Genomic DNA, 22,500 nt, shown 5'->3' with positions numbered 1-22,500 from the left:
ATCACTACACTCATTCTCGCATTACTATCTTGGTGCAAGTTGTCTTATTAATCATAAGCCTTTTAGCTCCCATATCTCAATTGCACTTGTATTACTATTTGGTGCAGGCTGTCCCATTAATCATAAACCTTCGCTCGGCCAAACCCTTCACTTTGGCCAGTCTTAGTTATTGTATCTTATCTTATTTCACTCTAGGCTCGGTCTGCTCGATCCTTTTTTTCGTTCCTGTGCGTCACCAATGTAGGGGGCTCACAGTTTTACTTCCTGTGTGCTCTTGTCTTCCACTGAATCATCTGTGTCCTGATTACGTGTACTCACTTGCCTAGGCACGCCATCCCGCGCTCCACCTGCCCAGCCATTTCCTGCTGCACCGCCTCCCGACATTACTCCTACTACTACTACTACGCTACTACTACTAACCTACTACTACTACTACTACTACTACTACCACTACTACTACTAACCTACTACTACTACTACTACTACTACTGCTATCACTGAAATGTGAATAATGATAATAACATAAACAAAAAAGAGTAATAAGATGAGAAACACGTACGAAAAGAATAACTATAATCAAAACTGTACTGATGAAAAAAGTTATTGTGGAGACGACAGTGTTGTTGCTGTTGTTGTTGTTGTTATTATTATTAATAATGCCATTAATATAATTATTATTATCGGGTATCATTATTATCAATATATATTATTATTATTATCACAACAGACCAATATTGGTGTTTCTAATAAGTGAAAACATAAAATAATATAGTCATGTTTAGGTTTGGTTTCCTTTCATCTGTCATTAGACTATCCTGTTGTCGCCCTCATTTTTGTCATTTCTCTTGCTGTCGCTATTATTATTATTATTATTATTATTATTATTATTATTATTAATATTATCGTTGAAATTATTATTATTATTATTATTATTATTATTATTATCATTATTATTGTTTTTTCTTTTTTCTTATTCATATTCTTTCTCTCGTTATTATTACTAATAACATTATTACTATCATCGTCATTATCATTATGACTATTGTCACTATTGGTGCTTTTATTAGTGTTGATTTTATCATTTTCATCACTAGTATATATATTTTTTCTTACCCTCACTATCATTTAGCCATCATCACCATCACCTTCACTATCGTCACCATTGTCACCATCACCATCGTCACCATTGTCATCATCACCATCGCCATCATCATTATGTTACCATTGTTGTGTTTATTATCAATACTATTATTAATATTTCTTATCATTTTCGTTATTTTTATTATTGTTATTATTATTTTTTTTTATCATTACCATTAGTAGTAGTTATTTTTATTTTTTATTACTATTATTTTTATTATTAGTTATTTGTTATGACTTATAGATATTAGTAATATAATTTTCATAGCCGTTTTTTCTTCGTTTTGCTGTTGTTGTTGTTGTTATTATTATTATTATTATTATTATTATTATCATTGTTATTATTATTATTTCTATTTTTACTATTATTATTATTATTATTATTATTATTATTATTATTATTATTATTATTATTATTATTATTATTATTATTATTATTATTATTATTATTATTATTATTAATATTATTATTATGATGATGATAGTGATGGTGGTGGTGACACAAGTGGGTGGCATCAGTGTTTGGTATTCATCACAGAGGGCGTGGCGGGGCCGGCATGAAGATGACCACAACAGAGTGTTGTCCTGGCTGGTGGAGGGCATCGAGCCAGCCATGGTTAACATCCCCGAGGCCAGGGACGGACACGCGGTGAGCAGGGACGGCCTGACGCCCGTCCACACCGCGGCGCTGCGCGGGGCTCCCAGTGGTGCGGTGGAGGCTCTACTGGGACATGGCGTCAGCCCTCACGTGTTCACCCCCCACAAGCTGACGCCAACTGACCTGGCACGGCAGGAAGGCCATCTTTCAGTGATTCAGGCACTGCACGCCCACCAGTGTCCACAGGTGTGTGTGTGTGTGTGTGTGTGTGTTTAAGTAAGGGTTGCACCACAGACAAACAGACAGCCAGAGAGAGAGAGAGAGAGAGAGAGAGAGAGAGAGAGAGAGAGAGAGAGAGAGAGAGAGAGAGAATAATACAAATTTTTCTATAGAAATCATATACAAATTTTTATTAGTAAATCAATGAATCGCAATGAGGTAAATTGTATTATCCGAAACAACATCAAGATGCTTAGAATGTCATGAATAATCCTTCATGTCATCAACTCTGTAAACTCGGTGACAGTTGGCTCAAAGTTGTGGATCCCTGCATAGTGTATAGTGTTCCTTGAAGAGTTGTGTGTGTGTGTGTGTGTGTGTGTGTGTGTGTGTGTGTGTGTGTGGTGATGCACACCTCTGTCACCTGTGTTCACCTTGTTGCTCACCTCACACACTGTATATGGTAAGGTGCCACGCTTCCGCCTATACTACTGCCCCACCCTTCACACACACACACACACACACACACACACACACACACACACACACACACACACACACACACACACACACAAGTGTTAATGAAGGGGAATTGGTCCGCTCCCTATTCCATCTTCCCAACACACACACAGACGCTAAAAAATGGGAAGGCGCCCTCTTCCCCTTACACACACTCACTCACTCAATCACTCACAGTCAGTCACACACACACACACACACACACACACACACACACACACACACTGCACCAGATCAAACAGTGAATCACACACACACACACACACACACTACACACCGCGTAGTGTAGTGGTTAGCACGCTCGACTCACAATCGAGAGGGCCGGGTTCGAGTCCCGGTGCGGCGAGGCAAATGGGCAAGTGTGGTCCCTGTTCACCTAGCAGCAAATAGGTATGGGATGTAACTCGAGGGGTTGTGGCCTCGCTTTCCCGGTGTGTGGAGTGTGTTGTGGTCTCAGTCCTACCCGAAGATCGGTCTATGAGCTCAGAGCTCACTCCGTAATGGGGAAGACTGGCTGGGTGACCAGCAGGCGACCGACGTGAATTACACAGACACACACACACACACACACACACACACACACACACACACACACACTGACACTAACACTCATCTCACACTCATCTCACACTCACTCACACGCACAGACACTAACACACTCACTCACACTCGCACTCTCTCTCTCTCTCTCTCTCACACACACACACACACACACACACACACACACACACACACATGGGATGAGATTGTGGACAGGGTAGAAGGTGGGTTGGGTGAAAAGAATCTGAAGGAAGTACAAAATTAATGGAAGCAGGAACAGGAAGAGGAAAAAGTTAAATTTTCGGAGGCTGTAAAGAGACAAAGTCAGGAAAACACGAAAGTCGCTGTATTTGAAGTAATTAAAGAGAAAGAAGAGCTGGTGTGGGATATAGTGGCTAAGAAAAAAAGCTTCGTGATTTTTGGGTTGAAGGAAAAGAAAAATCGAGTGAAGGGGATAGGAGACCAATGAAAGTGAGAGTGAGATCCCAATTGGCAGTAGGGGAAGTTATGGGTAGGAAAGGAAGGCTGGCCGAAGATAATGAACACAAGGATATATGGATAAAAAGAGATATGAACCTAGGAGAAGGAAAAGGAAAAAGAGCTAAGAAGTGAAACTAAGGAAAACAAATACGAGGAAAGGGCAGAGATAGAGAAGAACTTTACTGGAGGGTTCTGGATATAAGACTAAAGAAGAAAGAGGAGGTGGTGGAGGTGGCAAGAAATTATAAGTGACTTACACTAATATAGATGTGTTGTTATCAAGCATGTTGAAGGTTAGGGATTATTTGAAAGAGAAAAAAGCCGGGTGTAATGTGCATCATTGAAACTAAACTAAGAGAGGAGATCCATGTTAACTTTAAAGAGGAGGGATATAATAGCTGGAGGAGAGACAGGAGGCATAAAGAGGAAGGAGGAATAATAACAATGGTTTGTGTGGAGAATGAGCAATATGGAGAGGACAAAGTGGAAGTTATTGTAGTAACAATCAAAACAGGAATTGAGGAAGAGAAAAATTATAGTTACATATGTGCCACCTAAAACTAATACATGGGGAACTAAAGAACGTAAAGATATTCAAAGAGAGGTGATTAAGTGCCTAGATAACATGATAAGAAGAAATAGAAGAATACTTTTAGTTGGAGACTTTAACTGCAAAAAAGTAATCTGGAGAGAGATGGAAATAATGGATAATGCTGGACATTGGAGCGAGGAAGTGTTACAGTTGACTATGGTTAACGCAATGGATCAGTGGGTGGAGGAGTCAACAAGGTTCAGCAGGGAAGAAGAACCATCGTTGTTTGACCTAGTATTCTCAAAGAAACCAGATTATACAATACCTTAGTCCAATGGGAAGACATGATCATGTGACATTAGAGAAGGAAATTCAGGAGAAAGATGGGATAAGTTACAGAGATGACTACAAAGGAGAGAGATTAAATTATGCAAGAGCGGATTTTGAAAAATTAATGATCTATTTTACTGATATTGAGTGGAAAAATATTATGTACAGAAAGACGGTACAAGGGAAACATGACCTATTCTTATAGAAATATATTGAAGAAGTAAGAAAAAATTGTACCTGTTTATAGAGTTAAGAAAAAAAATACATGCTTGGTACAATGCTAGATGCATACAAGTTAAGAAGGCAAAACATAAAGTGAGGAAGAAACTCATAAAACAGAGAAATTACTATAACAGACGGCAGTACAAGGATGCCAGAAATGAATATATTAGAGTAAGGAGAAAGGAAGAAAGAAACTTGAGAAAGATGTGGTGAATAAAAGCAAAGACGAATCCACACTTTTCTACAAGTTTATAAATAGCAAAACAAAGAACAAGGAAACAATTGAAAAAAATAATTAATGAAGGGAAGACATACCAAAGAAGGAAATGTGTGCAATAATGAATCACTGCTTCAAAACGGTGTTCACTGCAGAAGATTTCACAGAACCTAGTAGGACATTGCATTGCCAAAGATCACAGGAGATCGCAGTGCAAAAAGAGGATATTGGAAGATTATTGGATAAGTTAGAAGTCAGAAAAAGCAATGGGGCCAGATGGTGTGTCAGGCTAGGTGTTAAAAGAATGTAAAGAGCAATTACTGCGTCCAATTTGGGAAATAATTATAAGTTCAATAAATGACGGGGAAGTTCCACTAGACTGGAAGAGAGCCAACGTAATTCCGATATTTAAAGGAGGAGAGGCAAGTGAACCACTAAACTACAGGCCAGTGTCACTTACAAGAAAAATCGGTTAAATTTCTAGAAGAGGGACAAATCATATCGGATAGACAATTTGGGTTCAGGACAGGGTGGTCATGTATATCAAACTTATTAAGCTTCTACTCGAGAGTTATTGCGGGACTTGAAAACAGACACGGATGGGCGGATACAGTATACTTGGATATTAAAAAGGCTTTTGATAAAAGTCCCTCATGGAAGACTGTTTTAGAAACTAGAGAGCATAGGAGGACTGGGAGGAACTTTGCTAGAATGGACAAGTTATTATTTGAATGATAGGGAAATAAGAACTGTGATCAGATATACATACTCATCTTGGGGTAAAGTAACTAGCGGAGTACCAGTGGGGCGGTTTAGCCCAAATATTCAAAAGAATTGTGCATTTTGTAATACAAGCACCAAATTTGGCACACATATATATTAACATGTTGCGAACATTTTCAGATATTGGGCCACTTGGAATTCTCTCTATGTCCGCCATATTGGATTTCAAAATGGCTGCCATATGTTTTTGGGGGAAAAGAATCCAATAGAAACAATTTCACAGTATACTGGTAACAATCCAATGTTATCTTTCACAGTCTGTTATATAATTGTATTTGGAAATTATCTAGGCAAATATTAGATTGAACACGATACTTTGAAAAGAATGATTATGAAAGCATGTTAAATGGGTGGAAAAGTCTTAGGTCTGCAAATGTCTTAGGTATAATTCTGACATGCTGCATGGTCTAATATCTGAGTCTAGGTATATATCGGTACTGTAATACGTGTACATAAACAGTGTCATGTTAACAAGTTCAGCACTGCCACAAGTACAAGTACGTTGTGGACTCATCGTCATGTGCAGTGCCCATCACACACACACAGGGCTGTGCACTGAAGGGCAGCCTTCTTGCATTTGCAGCACTTTACACACCCTTTCTGGGACTTGCAAGAAACTAGCTCAATGCAGCTGTGAGCCGCCTCAGGTAGCTTGGTCCAGAATGGTGTGTACTGTCCTCCAGTCATTGACTAACCCCACTTGGTTGGTGGAGGGAGCTCTGGTGCTGGCAGCAGTATCTGACCCCACACATATCCACCTTGATACACTGCCTTCTTGACATGTTCCTCTAAAGCTGCCTTCGTTGGAGGGATCAGCTGCATATTGTTCTTCCTTGCGAAAAGTTTCCTCCTGGCCTTGTCAATGTCCGTGCATTTGCTGGTTCGATCATATAACAGGATCACGAACCTCTCGATGATGCACATTGCATTGTTTGGTACGTCACGTGGTGCGGAGGACAGCAGCAGCAGCGCCTCAGTGAGTTCTGGCAGTACCGTCCAGACTGCACACGCAGTCTTCTTGCCATGTCTAGCAAAACTGGACACCGTGTCACATCCAGTTAGAGCGTGGAACATTGGCAGTGCACGAGCCTTCTCTCGTCCCAGTCCAGCTGCAATTTCGTGTGCTGCTAGGTATCGGAAACTACGGCCTGTTCCGAAAGCCAGCCATAGTTAGTCGTCTGGTTGCAACTCCTGTACCACGGACACTGCCAGCACTACAACATCGGTGTCTACAGTCCGGATGACTATTGAATGGTCTCCATGCTTGGCTGCGTGAGATGCATGCAGCAACATCCGACTGTCAGCCTCTTCATGGTTACATGGGGCGAGTGAGGTCAGATCTGGTAGTAGTGGCTTGCTGAGCACTGCCTCTCCATCAGTAATGATGAGTTGCTTGTCCTCCTGGTCAAACCATTCCATGAGAGCTGCTGAGAGGAACCTGAACAGCTCGGTCTAATTGCTGTCAACTCGTACGAAGTTCTGCCAGTTTTCTGGTATGGCTGCAGCGGCCACCACACGTCTCCGCACGTCTTGTCCCCGGCTTGCACGTGTACTACCTTTCAGGGAATCAGCAAGGTAAGTATCCCAGACCAGATCCAGGCGTGACACTGTTTGCAGCTTCGTAGACATATATGGGCTGAAGATCTGATGTGCATACTCTTCAAAGGTCTTTGATGCAGCCGGCTTCAGCATCTGGACAATGGCTGCTCCATCAAGCACTATACAGGTAGTGACAGGCGTCTCTGTCTTGGCGTCGGAGACTTCTTCCAAGCATGTGATGAGATCATTCTTGGTACCAGTGAAGAGATTTCCACCATCAGACAGTGCAGGAGGACATGCCTGGTTCTCATGACGAAAGAACTCCTCAAGGTTTCCATCCCTCGTCTGGCAGCCAATGTACAGGCGTGAGAAGAGTTCACGGTCATTCTTGACGGAGGCAAGCTGTTGCTGACCTTTGCTCTGGCTTCTTGGAGTGGAAGTGCTAAACACCTTCAGCTTGTTACGAGGAATGGGGTCATCCATTGCCTTTGTTCTGTCCAACAGACACTCTCTGGTGAAAGCCTCGAACTGCTGTTGGCCAATCTTCTTGGCATTCATCACGGTCTCCACGGCAGCAGGACCTGCGATGTCCTTTGTGTCCAGTATGACTAGATCCTGACTCTCCTCCTCGAATGGGTTGTCCATCTCCTCTATGACACCGACGAGAGAGCGAACATCTTTCACAAATGAGGCCTGTACACTTGGCGTCTGATCATGATGACGTGTGTCTGCTGTATGCCGTCTCCAGTATTGGTTCCCGTCATGGAATTCTTCGATCTCTCTACCAACTTCTGGTCCTGCAACCATCCAGCGACGAAGGGCACTAGGGTTGTCAGTGAGCTCAACTGCGCCACCGTCTCCTCTGATGCAGGCATTATTCTGCTCATGTGCCTGGTCAATCGCGATTGAAGAGAACACCCTCTGTGTTTTCTGAACTGTGAAGTGGCCTTCACTGAATTTCCTGGCTATGTCTGGGTGTTTGGTAGTGAGTTCGGCCATGTCCTTCAGGTGCACTGGTATCCACCTAGCATAGTGGGTATGATCTATTGCGTAAAACCAGGGGACCAGCTCTGTCAGAGCATCGAGGTACATCATCAACGATCCCTGCCTGAAAGAACGCACATACACTAGAACCAACAGTTCTAGTTCCAGCACAGTTGCCCAGTGGCGAAACTGGGGCATGTTGTCCTGTCTCTGGCGAGACCAATCTTAAAATGCAGGAAGGTCATTTGCATCCCTGGTTTCTCCCTGACAGTAGTGGTTGTAGGCATTGTGTTGCAGGATGTACAGTGCTGCTGCAGTCACTTGATGTGCTCTTCTTGTGCGCAATACATGAGATGCTCGCAAGAATGATTCTGCTGTCCCTGCTGTCGCAATCTTGGCTTGCACAAGTGCTTGCACCCAACCATTCCCTTGCAGCCAGTCCCCTAGTGTTTTCATTGCCGCCATCTCTATGTGGAGACCACCAAACATCACCACTATGTGGTCTTCACCATAACTCTCTGGCCACTTCCACTGTACAGATACCACAACAAGCTCAATATTGTGTTAATTCTAGTAGCTATTTCAGTCGAAAAACTGACGTTTGAAATTCACCATGCAAGTCTGGTAACGACTGGCGTAACATACTCTATTCCGGGTAAATTTTCTCACCCGCAAGAGAGTAACAACAGGCTTTAGGTCAGCTCCCACCCATGACTGACAACCATAAAGCAATGATGACATTAACGTCGCCTGGAATACCCTTCTTTTGACAATGAAAGGGACATCATTATTCTTTTTAACAAATGAAACATACACTGCTTTTTTGCATGCAATTTCAAAGCGAACGAAGCAGACCCGTCACTTGTAAAGGGCGATCCCAGGTACATATATGAAGTGCAGGAGCTGATAACTAATTCCCCCATTCGTAACGGCCCTGCCTCCTGTGAATCACCAATAACACACACCTTGGTTTTTTGGCGCATTGGTAGTCATGCCATAATCGCTGCAGAAGGTTTTTTTTAGAATTGTAACCTGTCTATCATGCCTTCTCTGGTCGTGGATAGCAACACTGTTTCATCCATTAACACTAGCGTGTGAAGCCAGACTTATTTTGGTAGCTATTGAATATTTTGGTTGCTTTGGCAGTGAAGCTGGTGGCAAGTTGATTTTCTTTGCTGTGATTATGCATGGTTTGTACGGTGTCAGATAATTGTATATTATTTTTCATATTCAAGAAGTGCGGTAGCTATGCCATTCAGATGGACGAGACAGAAGTAAAAATGTAAATATGAGGAATATTTTCATGGAGATTTTAGGCGCAGCACCTCAATAGTACTGTTAACATGGGCTAAAACTACCCGCGATGCATACGAGTAAAGGGCCTAGATCGGGTGTGTACCGCCAGCAACATTTAAGGAAACAGGTCCAATACAAGAAAAATTGGAATTCCGCCACTGGCCAGCATTGGTACGTACACTCAATGTTTACTGAGTATTGAGTACTCTTCGCATGTGTTGGGTGGTTCCACTCGCACAACTTTATTAGACAGACTGGAATCAAAAGGATTTTACTTATCAATTCTTCTCTGAATTACTCTTCACTTTCTTTCTCATTGCCACAATGTTGCATCTCTTAGTGTCTTCTACCACTATTTTCGTGCCAACTGCTCTTTTAATCTTGCTAACTGCATGCCTCCTCCTCTCCTCCCATGGCCTTGGTGAACATGACTTTCTTCCTCTCATCCCAATTCTGTGTACCTCTCCCATGGAAGATTTGACCAGTATTCTCAATCATTCATTAATTTTACTAGTAAGCTCTGGAACTCCTTGCGTGCTTCTTTATTTCCACATACCTATGACTTGACCTCAGTTAAGAGGGAGGTTTCGATACATTTATTTATTTATTTATTTATTAAATGGATAATATTTCATTGATTTTTAATAATCTTGATAATGGTTTTATGGAGAGGCTTGCTCTTCAACCCACACTTTGGAGAAGGGTTAATCAAAGTAGGACTTCCACATGTCTAAATCCAGTCCTGATTGCGCCACGCCCTCGATCCACTAACATTAATGTTGACATGAAAGTTCAGTACTTCCTGGATATGTGCAAACACTGTTCAGTACGTAGCGTTCCCTCAGCATGTTGTAGGCGACAAGGTAATTAACACAGTTATGAGCAAGTCTCTTCATCACATTCTTGGCAGCAAAGACAACAAATACGGGAAGTTGTTGGTCACTGGAAGATCTGATGCATCAATGAGGGGGAATAATGAATCCAGAAGGACTGTTACTAGGTTACTTCACCACTAGACTTTGACATACAGCTTTAGTAACTTGAACTTGGTGACTCACAACTACCAGTGAACATTTCTGTCGCCGTTGAGCGAAGTCTTCTATAGGCTGTAACAACAAAACTAAATTATTACATCATATTTTACTATATATCTTTCGTTGATATATCATCAGACATTTGTCCCAGACTTTTGGCGAGTTCTTCTTATTTTAAAGGCCTTTTTTTTTTCATTTTTGTTGCCCTTGGATAGTTTCCCCTCTTGCATAAAAAAATGATTTTTTTTTCTCTCTCCGGCAGAGTAATGAATCCCCTGAACACCTGCACGAAGAGCTACTCTCAACAATAACTCATGGGGACATCGTGCAGGCGGTATCCACACTCCTGTGTAAAGGTGCCCCCATAGACCCGTTTGGTGGCAAATCTGTCCTCAAACTGGCTATATCAAACGACCGTCCACTCACAGTCAGCCTGCTGCTGGCTACTGGCGCGGTTCTGCCTGTCAACCTGTTGCGGGAGGCTTGGCAGAGCCCTGACGTGACCTTGAGGGTGCTGGCACACCTAACCACGGTGAGTATTCTTTGTTGCCTATTTCAGAGCACAGCCAAACTCTAAAAGTAAGGCAGAGCACTGGCACAGGATCCGAGTCTCAGAGGTGACTTCTTTGCAGTCTAGAAAGAGTTTGAAAAACTCAAGAGGACTTGTAGTTCTGTTAGTTTTAAAGATGAAGCTTTTTGTGTTCCATCATACCCAGCTTCAGTTAATTTAATGCACTCCGTGACAGACCCAATATCTCAAACATAATATTTTCGAATAATAAGACAATATCTTGTCTTTGTACCTTCCATTTTTGAGACAAGCTAACATATTCGTATGTTTTTTTTTTTTTTTTTTTTTTTTGACAACAGGAGAGAACCCAAACTGTTGAGTTTTCAGTGCTCGCTGGCTGGTTTAATTCAGGAATCAGTATTGTCTTGCGGTACAGAGCAGTTATCGCTAAACACTAATGACAATGTAGCCATTGATTTACCATGCTTTTACTCCTTCCAGTATTTTTCATCATAGTAATTCATCATGGTAAACTTAAGTTTATAAAACTAACATCATTATTAATTAGTTGTCTGGTGTAGCAAAGCTCTTTAATTCTTAGAGACTTTAACACAGCACAAAACCGTAACACACATCTCACCTCGTCTCTGCAGGAGTTATTGCTTCACGAGGGATGTGTACAGCTATTTCTGTTCAGTAATCCTTGAGATATAAAAAAAAAGAGCGTTGCAGTGTTTGCATCATTGTATCTCAAAGCTGTCTTGCCATAGTCACTGTTTCACTGTTTCACTGTTTGATCTGCTGCAGTCTCAGACGAGACAGCCAGACGTTACCCTACGGAACGAGCTCAGAGCTCATTATTTCCGATCTTGGGATAGGCCTGAGACCAGGCACACACCACACACCGGGACAACAAGGTCACAACTCCTCGATTTATATCCCGTACCTACTCACTGCTAGGTGAACAGGGGCTACACGTGAAAGGAGACACACCCAAATATGCCATTATGGTAAATTAATTCATCAGAATAGTCAATGTCCATTAGTAAGGTCAAAACATCTATCCAGAACTAATTGGTGTGTAAAAAAATGCTTAAGCTATCTTAATATAAGTGTATGACAGCAGAATATAAAAAAAAAATTACAATTTTCAGTTAACCACTATTTCTGTGAAATAGTACAATGCCTGGTGAATCTGGCAACGGCACAGGAATTTTGGTCCACTCCTTTTAATGACACTTCTGAGTAGCTGTTCTCTCTCTCTCTCTCTCTCTCTCTCTCCGGTACATTTCATACCTGATGTCACTATCCTCCCTCCCCCGCAGGCCTACTGCTGCCGGTTGAAAGCAGAACAACAACGCCTGGCAAAGATTTGCAGTGTCTTTCAAAAGGGCATTGACAATCTGATAAAAACCATCGAGGGGAATACACCGTGGCAAGCTCAATGGAGATGGGGTAATGTAACAAAGATCAGACTTGTCTCTTCCATTAGCTCTCCATTTACCTATTACAAATGGAGGCTCCTACCCTTTCACCTATGGGGAGAGGGTGAAAGGATAGAAACTTGAGATGAAGTTGCAGCGGGAAGGATAATAACTGAAGAAGGGTAGTTTGGAGATAAAAACTTTATGACAGACTCTATCAAAAGATTTTGGTTAGTATCAGGCAACGGCAAAAGCTTCAAAATTTCTAGAAGGGAAAGACCATAATTCAGTAAAAAAAAAAAAAACCCATAAGGTCACCAGTAGAACAACCTTGATGGATCATAGAAGCCATACTGGTGATCAGATAGAATATTGAGAAGTGACAGAAGTCTAAGAATCTTCCTATTGATGAGATTGAAAAACTTGACAAGGAGGGGATTAATGCTTTAGGGCGATAGTTTGAGGGATTAGAACGGTCACCTTATTTTGGGAATAGGCCGAAAGTATGAAAAGTTCCAGGAAGAAAGAAAGGTAGAAGTCGACAAACTTGGCAAGTGGGAAAAAAATGAATAAGCAATCAAAAAATAACTTCACAAAAACACAAATTGAATGTTGAATGCAATACTCCGTTAAATAAGAATAGTCATATGACACAGCAAAGCACCTTTTTCACTCACTACCTACATCGGATGACAAACAAAAGCATATCATGGCCTCCTACCTCCCCCAGTAACTTCCAAGACAACATACCTAACATGCCTAACAAGCTAGCCCGCCACCACATCACCGTGATCTCCAAACGCTCATAACTGTAACAGTGTGACCAATCCTGAGTGAATGAGCTCAAGGAGTAGAGAGCGAGCGTCGCCTTGCTCCTCCTCATACAACGCCCCACTCTTTGATTCCTGCTATCCTTGACTTACCCACCTCAACACCTTGTGCTCGCCATGTGGACGCGAAATAAAAACTTAGCACATAAAACTAACTCGCTCCATATATAACTCTTAAAAATACAGTAAAAAAAGACTGAAATAGAAAGACAATGAAGTTGCATAACAGACCGCATGGCTTCTCTAAAAACATAGTTATACAAGACACACGGGTACCTGCTGGTCACCCAGCCAGCCTTTCTCATTATGGAGCGAACTCAGAACTCATAGATCGATCTTCGGGTAGGACTCAGACCACAACACACTCCACATACCGGGAAAGTGAGGCTAAAACCCCTCAAGTTACATCCCATTCTTACTTGCTGCTATGTGAACAGGAGCTATACATTAAGAGGCTTGCCCATTGGCCTCGCCGCGACCAGGATTCGAACACGGGCCTTTTCGGTTGTGAACCAAGCGTGCTAACCACTACACTATGCGGTGTGTTGATTATAGTGTTGATTGATATATGCTATCTTCATTAGATACAGTATGACTTCATAATAACTTAAAAGAATAAGTCAACAACAAAAATGTAAGGAAAGACATATGATAGCTATTCCTAAACAGTGTGTGAGGCTGGCTGGCTGACTGGCCTCACTGCCTCATCTTCGTGGCATTCAAAACACATCCTTCTTAAGATTATAAGGAAACTTTCTCCTGATAAAGGAACTCGATGAATATATATATATATATATATATATATATATATATATATATATATATATATATATATATGTGTGTGTGTGTGTGTTGTGTGTTTCCTTAAAGGTGATAGCTAATTGAACCTTTAATATTTTCTCTGAGACATTTTCTCTGTGTCTTATTATTACCTTATTCTCTATTGAGAGTGCCTGTATGACTTCGCCAAAGCTAGTCATAGTCGCTAGATCGCGATTTCGGGTCCTCGACCCTTCCTCAATAGCTGGTTTTCTTTTCGGTGGAGCAGGAGAGAATGATTCGGGTGAATCGAATCAGAATCAGAATATAGATAGAAAAGGCGGAGAGGGGAAGTGGGGTTAGAGGAAGAATAGGTGGGTGATAAGAAGTGAGCTTTAGTAGGAGAGTAAAGTCGCTGGGGCTTAACCAAGCTGCAAGGTGATGTTGAGTGTTGTTGAGCAGCGTTTTTGGGTGGATGGGCAGGGGCGGGGAGGCAGGGCCTTGTCAAGGAGAGCCGCAGCGTCGTTGTTGATGGCGTCAGGAGTGGAGATGTTTTACTTCTGCTGGTTGTGTTTCTCTCTCATCCAACCTTGCTTGAATTTATTGAATCCACTTATCAAGTCTGAGAGGGAGGGCCCTGGCTCTTCGTGTCTGGTGCCCGGGTTCTTGCTTCTCAGCTGGTAGTGGATGGTGTGTGGTTCTTCTTCGCCGTCTTGGTCTGCTGTCTCCCTCCGTGGGCTTGGACGGGGAGTTGGTTCAGCTTCGGCTGCGGTGGGTTTCTTCTTCTTTTTCTTCTTGTTCTTCGATGTTGTCCAGCCTTCTTCTGGAGGGTCCTCGACAACTGGAGGTGGCTGTTCCGTGTCGCTGCCTTCCACATCGACGATCTCGTCTTCTCCTTCCCCTCCTCTTCCTCGACGATCGGAGCCTTTACTGCCGGGTCGTCATGGCAAGGTTGCTCGTCGTCTTGGCGAAGCAGCTGGTGCCTTCTTCGCGGTCTAGATGTGTGGGGGTAGGCGGTTCCGAAGGTTTGATGTGGGATCCGTATAACAGGTAGATCGTTGTGCTTAAGCAGGACAGGGATAAGAACTTGCAGGCGTCTGGGGTTGCTGCCAGCAAGGGCTTTTGCCGTGCAGATGCAGGCAGTTATCTTCGCTTCCATATCTCATGTCCTGCGAAGCGGTTTCGGGCTTGGACTACTCGCTTTTGATGTCTGGCTGGTCCTCGCGACTTCTCGGGCCTCCAGTCCTTTGTCTCCCACGCAGACGGTGAACTGTACGTTATCACCTTCGCGAGGGAGACGTCTTTGTAGGGACCGTTTTAGTCCGGAGTAATGTACAAAAACATCAGTTTTTGTGCTGGAGTTGGTGATGATATCCCCGGCCTGCCCAGCAGCATGCAGCGTGGCTTGCTGTATAGCAGCGAGTTCAGCCTGCAAGCTGCTGCATCTGTCAGAGATTCGTATGGGATGTTCAACATCATTCACAACGAAAGCTGCTCCACATCTTCCAGTGTCGGGATCCACTGAACCGTCAGTGTAATAAACAACGGAGTTCTCGTGTTGGAGTCGGGCGATTTGTAACTCCCCGTGTATCTTTCGTCCCACGATATCATCTCTGGCAACATCAGGGAACGTGCAGGAAAAAACAGTTTTGATTCTAGTCCATGGGGGGAGTTCTGTGTATGTGTCATTGGGGGTATCGTCTCCTATGTTGGTAACGTAGCTGAGGCCCGACGCAGCTAGCGCAGCGCTAACTTTCCGGGACCACTTGTCACTGTTGAATTGAGGACCTTGTGCAACTGCAGCGCGGAGCTTCGTACGGGTGACTTCATAGCCGGGTCTTGTTAGCAGTTTTGCAGCGATAGTTGCAATGTTCTTTGTGATCCTCACTTCGATTGGCGCTATATTAGTCTAAACTTGTAGATTAGAGATCCTGGTCCACAGTGGGGCTCCTACGATCAGACGCAGCGCCTTGTTCTGCTGGACCTGTAATGTTTGTACGTGATGAGGGGTAAGTCCAGCCAATGCGATGGATGAGAAGTCAACGAGGGACCGAACTGCGTGTATGTAGTAGGTTCTTAGCACGTGGAAGTCGGCTCCTGCTGACAAACCAGTCATTTTCCTCATTGCGTGGAGCCGTGTAGCCATCCTTTCTTTAAGATAGTCTACATGAGGCTTGAAAGATAGCTTGTGGTCAAAGTGAATCCCTAGGCATTGGTGAGATGCTACCCATTCGATGGCGGTATCTTGAATGGTGAGCTGGGTATTTGGCATCCTTTTACTCCGGATATTTAAAGCTTTTGTTTTGTTTGGATTAATTTTTAAACCTAGGTTTTGGCAGGCTGCTTCGAGTCTTCGTAGAGCCCTTTGTGCTTTTTGGTGTCTTACTGGTCCTTGTACTATAAGTTGGAGATCATCTGCGTAACATAAGAGATGTACTCCTCTTTCAAACCCCTGAATTCCCTTCATAGTAAGTGTTTCGAGGATGGTTGCAGGATTCACAAGCTCAAAGGCTTTTTCTAAGTCGAGGAAGATAACAACTGTCGGATGGTCGTCGATTGTACCTAGGAGGCCTGCCAGGTTTTCAGCGGTGCCTACACCCTTGGTAAAGGCAAAAAGTTGTTGATGTAGTGGGCCAATCTTGAACTCGAGTCGTCGCCTCACCATCTTCTCAGCCGTCTTGCCCAAGCAGCTTAATAGGTGAATTGGTCTGGGGTTCTGTGGATCTTTAGGCTTAGGGTGTGACTTTCTCAGTCTTCCACGAATCGGGTAGCTGGCCTTTGCGCCAAGATGAGTTGACGAGAGAGAGCAGGATCTTTTTTGCTTCATTTCCGCTGTTCTTTATCATGGCATAAGTAATCTGGTCATCACCTGGCGCTGTGTCTCTGACCTGCTTCTCGACTGCCACCAGTTCATCTAGGGTGAAGTCTACATCGTGATCGCTGGCAACATGGCATGCTTCTTCAACAGTGTTGTTCCTCTCAGGCATTCTATTTTCCTGGATTCTTTGAGTAGCTTCTGGCAGCTGGGTGGACTCTGCCCTGTTTCTAAAGAGGGTGGCTAGCCTTTCAGCTTCTTGCTGAGGTGTTGGGTGGGGAGGAGCTTTCCTCTTGGTTTTTCCTGTTGCGATTCTGATATGGTTCCAGAGTTGAGCTAGGGACGTGTGCTCGTTTAACTGGGAGCACCAGGCAAGCCATTTTTCTTTTCTGATTTCCCTTAACCTTCTATCTGTGGTCCGCACTGCTGCTTGTAATAACTCCTGGTTGTCTTGGCATCGGTGTCGTCGGAAGAGTTTCCTCGCAGTATTTACTCTAGCGTAGAGTTCCCTCACTTCATCATCGTAATACCAGTGATCACGATAGTGTCTGCCGCCGTGTTGAGTCTTCTGACAGGATATCTCCAGAGATGCGTGAAAAGCTCTGACTATGTCACTCTCTGCATCGTTTATGTCGTCGGGTGGGACATATCCTGTACTCCAGCTGTTGAGTTCTTCTTGGAATCGAGTCCAATTTATTTTCTTGATGTTCCATCTTGGAGGCGACATTTGAGAAAGGTTAGGGGCTACGTCGTCGAGAGTGATTTCTATTGCAAAATGATCACTGGTAAGGGTCGGGTGGATGTTCCATTTGGTGTCAGGATATAAGTCAGTTGAGATGAAGGTAAGGTCTAGGGTGCCTCCCCGTACGTGAGTGGCTTGTGGTTCAGTTATAAGGGTAATTTCAGGAATCTGATCTAGAAGGCTAATTATTTAGGTACCAGTAGGGTTTTCTTTTCTTAGACTGGGGTTAATGCCTGTGTGGTGGGCATTGAAGTCGCCACCTATGAGTACGGACTCATAATGAACTATGCTGAAGAGTTCACTGACTATGAAATCAGAGTGCAGATTTCTGTAAACATTGAAGATGGCTATTTCCTTGTGTCTGGTCTTGATTCGTACACCAAGGACTTCATTTCCTTGACCACAGTCTGGGGTTGGCAATCTTGGTGGCAGGGAGTGTATTTCTAATAATGGTAGCGAGACCATGGCGGCCGTTCCCTTGGGGAAGTAAAAAGGCTTGGTACCCGGTTAAGCTGAAATCGTCGTCATCGAGGCGTGTTTCCTGAAGGAGGAAAATGTCGATGCCCTCTATGCCTGTTGCTGCTTTGATGTGGTGAATTCTTGCTCGTAGCCCGTTAATGTTCCATTGTAGGAGTTTAATGTTGTTGTCGTTGTCGTCCGCCATTACGATATTTCTTCGTTAGCTTGTCGGTGTGGCCTGTCTTGCTCCTTGTAATTGGTGCTTTAGGTGAGCTGTGTCGGTGTGTGGGTAGTATCTCATTAGGATGTCGTGAAAGTTGCTGTACAGTAGGATGTCTTTGTGTGTGTTGTGTTTTAGTAGGATGTTCGGTGCTGCTGGTGATACTGTCAGTGCTGATGTTGACGTCTTCATCTTCTTTTTCTTCCAGATCCACCTCCTCTTCGTTGTCGCCTGTTATCGTTTTGGTGTCTTCATCCTGCGTATCTCCGTTGTCTTGGTGGTCGGCCACTTCTGATCTTTCATCATCAGCATCATTATCTTCGGTGTTGATTGCTTGAGGGGGGGCGTACTTGTTGTCGGTGTTTAAGGTAGTGTGAATGAGTGCGCTGATGCCGTCGTCGATGGTGGAAGTGTCGACAGTCGGGTTCAGTAATGCTGCTAGACCTTGCAGAAGTATTTTAAGGCTGTTGGGTGTAATTGTGAGTACGCCTGTGGTGTAGGCAGTTGTCGGTGTGGTGTGATGTCGCTGGAGGCAGGTGTCTCTGTTTGGGTGGCTATTTCTGCTGTCTCTCTCCATCGTTGTCGTTGAGGTTTAGGTGCTGCTGCTGTGGGCAGTGCTGGGAAGTTGACTGGGTCATCTTGTCGTGGCAAATTTTCCCGTTGTTGCTGTGGTGGAGGCAGTGCATCTTGGTTTTGTTGTGCTGGTGGGATGGACTGCGGTTGTTGGGGCATGGCTTGTTGGTGATGTACTGCAGTAGGTCCGCCTCTGATGCGCTGTTTTCTGGTAGGGCAGCTTAGGCTCCAAGCTGGATGTTGCATGTGGCAATTTGGACATTTAACATTGGCTGAAATGTTTTCTTCCCGTTTTTTATTGAGACACTGCTCTGTACTGTGCCGTTCGGCGCAAACTGCGCAGATGTGTGGCCTAGCGCAAGTGTTTTGGTGATGCCCAAATCTTTGGCACCGGTAGCATCTTAAAGGCTCTGGTGTGTAGGGCCTGAGGTGGAAACGTCCATACCATTTTAAGTCTATGACGTGATCCGGAAAAGATCCCTTGGTTTTATCAGGACTTGACGTGTTGCAACCGTCTCTCCTTTTTCCCTGTCCTTTATCGTAAAACGTTTTGCTTCAATCACTCGACTGTCTTCAGTGAAAACTCTGGGTTCTAGTCCGTGGGGGAATTTCATGACAACCCAGCGTCGTATTTTATCCTCAGGGTGGAGGGGCTCTAGAAGTGTCGGCTTGCCTGCTATGGTGGTGGTGTTGCTCAGAACGTCAGCTGAGTCATCATCAAGTGTTGTGATGATGACCTCACGTTTAACATTCGGGCGGACCCTAAGTTGTAGGTTGGGGTGGGCATGTTTGAGTGCTTCTGCAACATCAAATCCAGTTCGAAAGTGTTCGTTGGGGATGGCCTTGAATTTACTGGTGCTGTGCTCATCCTGAGGGATGTAGCGGTATTCCTGCTGGTGGGAGTTTTCTCCGAGTGTCTGTTGGCGCTGCCGGCGGCGTTCCTTGCTGTCCTTCTTCTGCCTGCGTCGTTGTTCCTCCCGTCCTGGTTGGAAGCCTTGTCCCTCATCCTCGTCTGCGACGATGTCTACGTCTTCCAGTTCATCGTTCTTTGTCCTTATACGCTCTTCTTCCTCCTTGTCTTCTCGTTGGTCGACATCTCGAGACGCAACAGTCCTTAAACTTTCCTGAGACATCTTGGCAGAGAGCGCTCGATCACTGTGGTGTTTGCGACACCACTCGCTGGGAATCCTAGCAGCACCTCCCTGCTACGCGGGGAGATGCATGCCCTAATGGCTAAGCAATAACTGCTACCAACCTAGCATTCCTACCCCTAGTTCCCCTATTGGGATCCTAACTGGGGGAAGAGTTCACTAGCTAAGTTAAGTGCACACCAGGGAATCCCTGCAGCCGCACTAGCCAAGCTGAGAGACGCCTGGTCGGCTCGGGAGGAAGACAGCCGGGCCACTAACCGACTGCCCACTCCGTCACCAGTGCGAAAGGAAGATAATTAATAGAAGAGAGGGTAGGACTGACAAAATTGTGGCGTTGGGGGCGTCTTGTCGGGTACACACCCAGCAGGCGCGGTCAAGTACGTCAGTGGTTCTCTCGACACTTGACCGTGGGCCCGCCGGAAGTTACCCTTCCCAACGAACCAATGTCTATATATATATATATATATATATATATATATATATATATATATATATATATATATATATATATATATATATATATATCTCCCTTGGGAGTAGCCGAAGTTCGGCTCAATTTTATCAGTTGTAGGCTGGGTGTAGTCTATGTTGCTCCTGCTGGTGCTGCTGCTGTTTCTGCTGCTGCTACTGCTGTTTCGTCTCCTGCAGCAGTCGTTTGGCAGCTAGCTTGGTCCTGAAAGCCTTTAACCCGTACAGCGTCAGAGACATACTAGATACGTCAGCCAGAATTAGGGGAGCAAATGCCTCGATACGGGTACTCTGAGCGAACCAGGCGTCAGAGACGTATGAGATACGTCGGCGAGCTTCCTCGTGTTTTCAGAGGTATTGCATCCTCAAAACCTACCATTATACTGCCATCATGCACTGTAGACATTGCTCATGCTGCCTCCTTGTCCCTGCTAAAATGAATGCTTCCTGTATTTATTTATTACATATCTGAACTTTAGCAGTTTCTGCTGCCTTCAGCTTGGTGTAGCGGAAACTGACGCCTCAACTCCGCTAATATGAACAAAGCGTAATTTCCATTACTTACTCTTACGTTTTCAGATGTTTTTGGTAACTGTTATATTGTGGTAGTGAAAATTTTGTATGACATAAATAAGAATTTTCCAATCGCTTTGTTATAAGGAAAAACAAGTACATATTACTCGGAAAATATTTGCACCGTGAAAGGCAACACTCCCTTGCAATATCTCGTGTCTATTTTTAGCCATAAACTCTCCCAAACAGCAAAACATGACATATTGTTTTTCTTTCAACTCAGGAACGATATTATGTATGTGTCCAACTCGGGGATCGACTGGTGAGAAACGAGGAAGCGAATAAACTAGTCACATAAGGCTTTGCTAAGTCGCTAACCTTAGCGCAAAACATCTCGCAACAATTAATACCACATCCAATCAGTTCTGGGAGGAATGACTGTCATTTTCATTTGTTTCACATCATTTAAGACTGGTTTAGCAAAAAAAAAAAACCATGATGTGGCCAGCACTGGCGAAATCACAAAGTCTCAGATCTGCTGACGCTGTACAAGAAGAGGGTCTGGAAGGTTGTGTCGAGTTGATAGATGGAGGAATTGAGTTTTTGAGGCATTGAAAACTACTAGATTTTCTCTGCCCCAATCGGAAATCTTAGAAAGATCGGAATTCAGGCGTTCCGTGGCGTCTAAGCGTAATCTGTTGACTTCATGAAGGGTTGGTCGTCTCTGAAAGAACATGGAAAGATGTAGGGTGGTATCATCAGCGTAGGAGTGGATAGGGCAAGAAGTTTGGTTAAGAAGGTCATTAATGAATAATAGATAGAGAGTGGGTGACAGGACAGAACCCTGAAGTCACGAGGGGAGTGTGAGTTTGACAGATTTTGACATTTTCTATTTATGAAAGAGTGTTTGGCAAGTTGAAGAACAGACTTGGCATGATTCCGGGCAGAGATATAAAGTGCATGAGATGGAAGGCTCAAGTACCTTTTGTGGGCAACCTCTCTATCATGTATAACATGAGAACAGGCTGAGTTAAACCAAGGTTTAGAACGTTTAGGTTGAGAAAAAGAATGAATAATGTGCGTTCAGCACAAAGAGATGGGTCTCTGACACGGAAGCAATAATCATTCCAGGGAAAATCAGTATAATACCTCCCGAGGTCCTCCCAGCTGGCAGAGGCAAAACGCCAGAGGCACCTTCGCTTTGGCAGATCCCGCGGAGGGATTGGAGAAATAGGACAAGATAATATATCTACATACAATATACTTCGTTTAATCACATCCCTACCTCAACCTTCTCGAAACACTCAGCGATGGACTTGAGGTCCCATGAAATTCTGGATAGGTCTTTACTTGGGGAAAGGGTCCGCCATTGTCGGAGAATAGAGGCCTTGTGGGGAAAATCAAACTTACTTCTTTCAACAACTTTTCACTTGCTCCTCACAGTAATTAATTATCAATACCTCAATTACAGATAAGGACACTGACCGGCCAGCACTAAGCGACCTCCTGGCAAAGGCATCAGCAGCTAATTGCCCAGTAACTGCCGCCTTCTTGTACAGTGCAGGAGCGTGGTCTTTCTTTAGTCCAGTGTCGGGTGGCAGT

General features: G+C 43.9%; 1 protein-coding gene across 5 annotated transcripts in view; it reads left to right on the top strand.

The window, feature by feature from the left end:
• LOC123519600 (serine/threonine-protein phosphatase 6 regulatory ankyrin repeat subunit A-like) overlaps positions 1–22,500 on the top strand; it is a 41,393-nt gene that overhangs the window by 13,692 nt on the left and 5,201 nt on the right. For all 5 annotated transcript variants that reach the window (XM_045281040.1, XM_045281032.1, XM_045281023.1 and 2 more), the window contains 4 exons: positions 1,679–1,984; positions 10,696–10,965; positions 12,270–12,399; positions 22,370–22,500. The exon at positions 22,370–22,500 is cut by the window's right edge and continues 147 nt beyond it. In XM_045281040.1, the coding sequence (XP_045136975.1) occupies positions 1,679–1,984; positions 10,696–10,965; positions 12,270–12,399; positions 22,370–22,500 (837 nt within the window). The remainder of the gene's footprint in view (positions 1–1,678; positions 1,985–10,695; positions 10,966–12,269; positions 12,400–22,369) is intronic.

The sequence above is a fragment of the Portunus trituberculatus genome, chromosome 7, assembly GCF_017591435.1.
Source record: "Portunus trituberculatus isolate SZX2019 chromosome 7, ASM1759143v1, whole genome shotgun sequence".
Lineage (NCBI taxonomy): Eukaryota > Metazoa > Arthropoda > Malacostraca > Decapoda > Portunidae > Portunus > Portunus trituberculatus.
This window is presented reverse-complemented; position numbering and strand designations above follow the sequence as displayed.